The sequence below is a fragment of the Agelaius phoeniceus genome, chromosome 7 (assembly GCF_051311805.1).
Source record: "Agelaius phoeniceus isolate bAgePho1 chromosome 7, bAgePho1.hap1, whole genome shotgun sequence".
NCBI lineage: Eukaryota > Metazoa > Chordata > Aves > Passeriformes > Icteridae > Agelaius > Agelaius phoeniceus.
The window spans coordinates 2,335,438-2,338,733 of record NC_135271.1 but is presented as its reverse complement, the minus strand read 5'-3'; the positions used below and the strand labels follow the sequence as shown (position 1 = coordinate 2,338,733).

The following is a 3,296-nucleotide window of genomic DNA, read 5'->3' as shown; positions in this document are numbered from 1 at the left end:
TGCCAGCTGTGTGCACTGCAGAGGGGGACACTGAGATGGGCTTGGTCCTTGAGGCCAGCATGGGCCAGCATGGGGTGAGAGTGTGCAAGGCAGGGCTGGAAAGCTTTCACAGTGCTTTGCCCTGCTTAGGTGAAAGGGTGGTGTTGGAGACGCCAGCGTGGCTCCCGCTGTTACCTCACTGCTCTCCCCTCAGCCTCATGCTGCTGTGTTTTGACTGAGGCATAAACGTGAGAGAGTGAAGCCAGTGGTCTACAGCAAGGCACACCGAACCCCACCCTGCTGCAAAGGAGGAACAGAAGAAATCTCTTCAGGTGTCTCTCTTTAATCAAGATGTGTTTCAGCTATTAAAGAAGCTTTGAAGAGAAAATGTTGGAGTCCAAAACTGAAGGCAGGATCCCAGGCCTTGGTTACTGCCAACTTGTCCTGGTTTAGGGCAAATTTGGAGGAGAATTTCCAAATTAGGGCCCCTCCAGTAAGCAAACTCCCATGGCCCCTCCCCACAACTGGTTTGGGAAGGATTTCTCGGAGAGGAGTGGAAAGAACCTGTTTATTTAATAGGCACAGCACCCCCCAGCACACAAAATGAACGATACCGGATGGCAACTCTGAAAAGAGATGACAAATTCAGAAAGTCTCTCATGGGGGGTGGTCACTCTGTTCTCAGTCCCTCTGGTGCTGGGGCAGCTGCTGCAGGCCAGAAGGTGCAGACTCTTGGTGTTTCCCAGGTCCCAGTCCAGAGCAGGTTCGAAATGGTCAGAAAAAGGAAAGGAGAAATGGTCCAGGAAGAAATTTGGACAGTTTAGCTAAACTAGCTAACGAGCAAAGCAAGCAGAAGCAAACAAGCAAGAGTGAGAGAGAGCAAAGCGAAAAGCAAAAGCAGCAAAAGCTGCAGTCTCTGTGTCCCGCCAGGCTGATAAGAAAAGCAAAACAAAACTTTCCCTCTTCAGAGCCAGTCTTAAAGGTACAGAACATAATATCCAACATTAACAGAACACATGAATGGGGATACAAGCATCATAAAGTCACCCTGGGACACAACTGGAAGAGGAAATTGGGAAGAAAAGACGTGAAGAGGATGCCTCACTCTCCAGAGATGTCCTCAAGTGAAGCTTGTGCAGCAAAAGACATTGATGGGCTGACTGCCTTACCTTTCCCAGGGTGTATTGCGCTGGAGCTGGAAACGCTCCCTTTACAGGAAGTTTGGTTTTTAGTCCCATGGAGAACTTGGGAGCCCTGGTTTTGTAGACATCCAGATCCACCTTGTCAGGTGCCGCAGGACCTGGCGTCTGCAAGAGAAGCAATGAGGTTGGTGGGTAGAAGAGGCAGTGTGGATTCTTGCTGGCTGTCCATGAGTACTGTGCTGCTTTAGGTGGCTGGCCAGAGGAGTAGCGTGGGAGGCCTGGAGCCTTGGCAACAGGGGCTCCTTGGGAAGACAGGTAGATTTGCCAGAGGATGAGGGGAGATTCTTGCCCTTAAGGGCAGTGAGCTGTACTGTGTCAAAGCTGCTGGTGTGGAAAAATGGGGGGCTCCAGGTGTGGGTGTTCCTGGTAGTAGCAGAGCCAGAGGTCCTGTGGCTTCTTGTGCTTTGCTGCAGGGGCAGGGAAGCGTGTGTTATGTGGGGAAAGGGCAGGCACTGGGGCCCTTGTGCCCTGAGCAGAGCAGCTGAGCTTCTGCTGCTGCTGTCAGAGAACACAAGCACAGCTCACCTTTGCCACCTCTTGAAAACAGCTCTGGTATTGACTCTTCCCCTTCATGGAGTAGCATGGTTCAGCAGGAGTGTATGCTGTGTTGGGTCCCAGAATCCTGGGCAAGGTGTAGGTGCCAGGAGCTGGAAACGGAATAGGAAGACAGCGTAGGTCAGTCCTGTGGGAAAGGGTGCAATGCCTGGGTGGAAGAGAGTCAGCCTGCCAAGCTGGCTGTGAGGAGCAGGAAGGCTATCCTGCCCCTCATGCCAGTGCCTCTGGCTTTTGTTGCATGTGGTGTGCCTTGGCTGTTTGAAAGCAGAGATGCCGGCTCTTGTGTGAGATGGGAGAAGTTGGTGCTGTGGGACGGCACAAAGCCTGTTGAGCGCACACTGCCTCTTGCTGCGCAGGCTTTTTGCTAGGCCTGTTGAAGAAGCTGCAGATGCTCCCTGCAGGACACGCAGGCTGGAAGAGCGTCTGTTTCCCCAAGTTCCATACCTGGTGTTCGGAAACCTCTAAAACCCTTGGCTCGGGATGCCAGCCTATGGGCCGTTGCAGCACGGAAGGCGCGTTCGCTGGCAGCATCTGTGGTGTAGTCACCTGGGACAGAGAAGGAGACAAGAAAAGCGAAGCTGGAGCCTAAGTGCAAGGCACAGAGGAGAAGTCAGGAGGAGCTGGAGGAGGTGCTCAGTCTTGCTTCTTTTCTGTCTGGAGCTCTCTGAAGCCCATTCATGGCGTGAGCAGAGGGCTCTGTGCCCCAGTGGCACAGGGCAACAGTAAGGCCTGCTTGTCTGGCCTGGATGAAGGGCTGCAGAAATGCTACTCACTGGGTCCAGGGGTGACCAAACTCTTGCAATTGGGACGTGCTGTCACAAGTGCCGATGGAGCCACCTGCTTCCCAGTCTTGGTGATGGATGATTGGAGGAAGTAGCGAGGACCTGGTGAGCAGGTTGCTGCGGAGGGAGCATTGCTGCCTGCAGATGAGTGTGCGGGGGCTCTGTCTTTGGTGGGATCATGAGCCATATGACCTGGGAAGCAAAGCCTGTGAAAGGACCTGTGCCTGCATGTGTGTGGTGAAAGGAGGTTCACGGCTCGATGGCTCTCTGTGCCTCTCGCCCTGGGGGATGCTTGCGAGAGGCTTGGGAGGGTTGTCACTGAGCCTGTGACCCCAGGCCATTCCCCAGCAGGTGTCCCTGCTCCTTTCACCCCAGGCCATTCTCCAGGGGGTCTTCATCATTCTCACCCCAGGGAATGCCTGGGGGGGTCTCCCTCCCTCTCACCCCTGTCCCAGGGTGGTGCTTGGCCAAGGAGAGGAGGAGGCACCAGAAGAAAAGGGCAGCTGGGCTTCATCCACCCACAGGGAAGCGGGGGGGAAAATCTCTTGTCCTGTCTGCAGCTGTTCCCACAGGGATGTGAGGGCTGATCCCAGAGCCCCAAGGGTCACAGTCAGGGCTGCCCTCAGGGAATGCTCGCCTGGTATTGAGGGGCAGGGTGGGAGCACCTGGATCTTGGGGCACCCAGCTGCCCTCCATGTTTGGAGGTGCCCGAGGTGGACTGGGATGATGCCAGGGACATCCCACAGTGACATCCCCCCTGTCCTGCTCTGGGTGAGCT

At 55.0% G+C, this 3,296-nt stretch overlaps 1 protein-coding gene across 1 annotated transcript; it reads right to left on the bottom strand.

Annotated features, from left to right (window-relative positions):
• Positions 1–321: 321 nt before the first annotated feature.
• Positions 322–2,705, bottom strand: LOC143694439 (ciliary microtubule associated protein 1A-like). Its single transcript, XM_077180913.1, has 5 exons — positions 2,510–2,705; positions 2,181–2,282; positions 1,707–1,828; positions 1,149–1,286; positions 322–417 (listed from the first exon to the last, which is right to left on the bottom strand). Exons 1-5 carry the CDS (start codon positions 2,703–2,705, stop codon positions 322–324), a joined length of 654 nt encoding a protein of 217 aa, XP_077037028.1.
• Between the last annotated feature and the right edge of the window lie 591 nt (positions 2,706–3,296).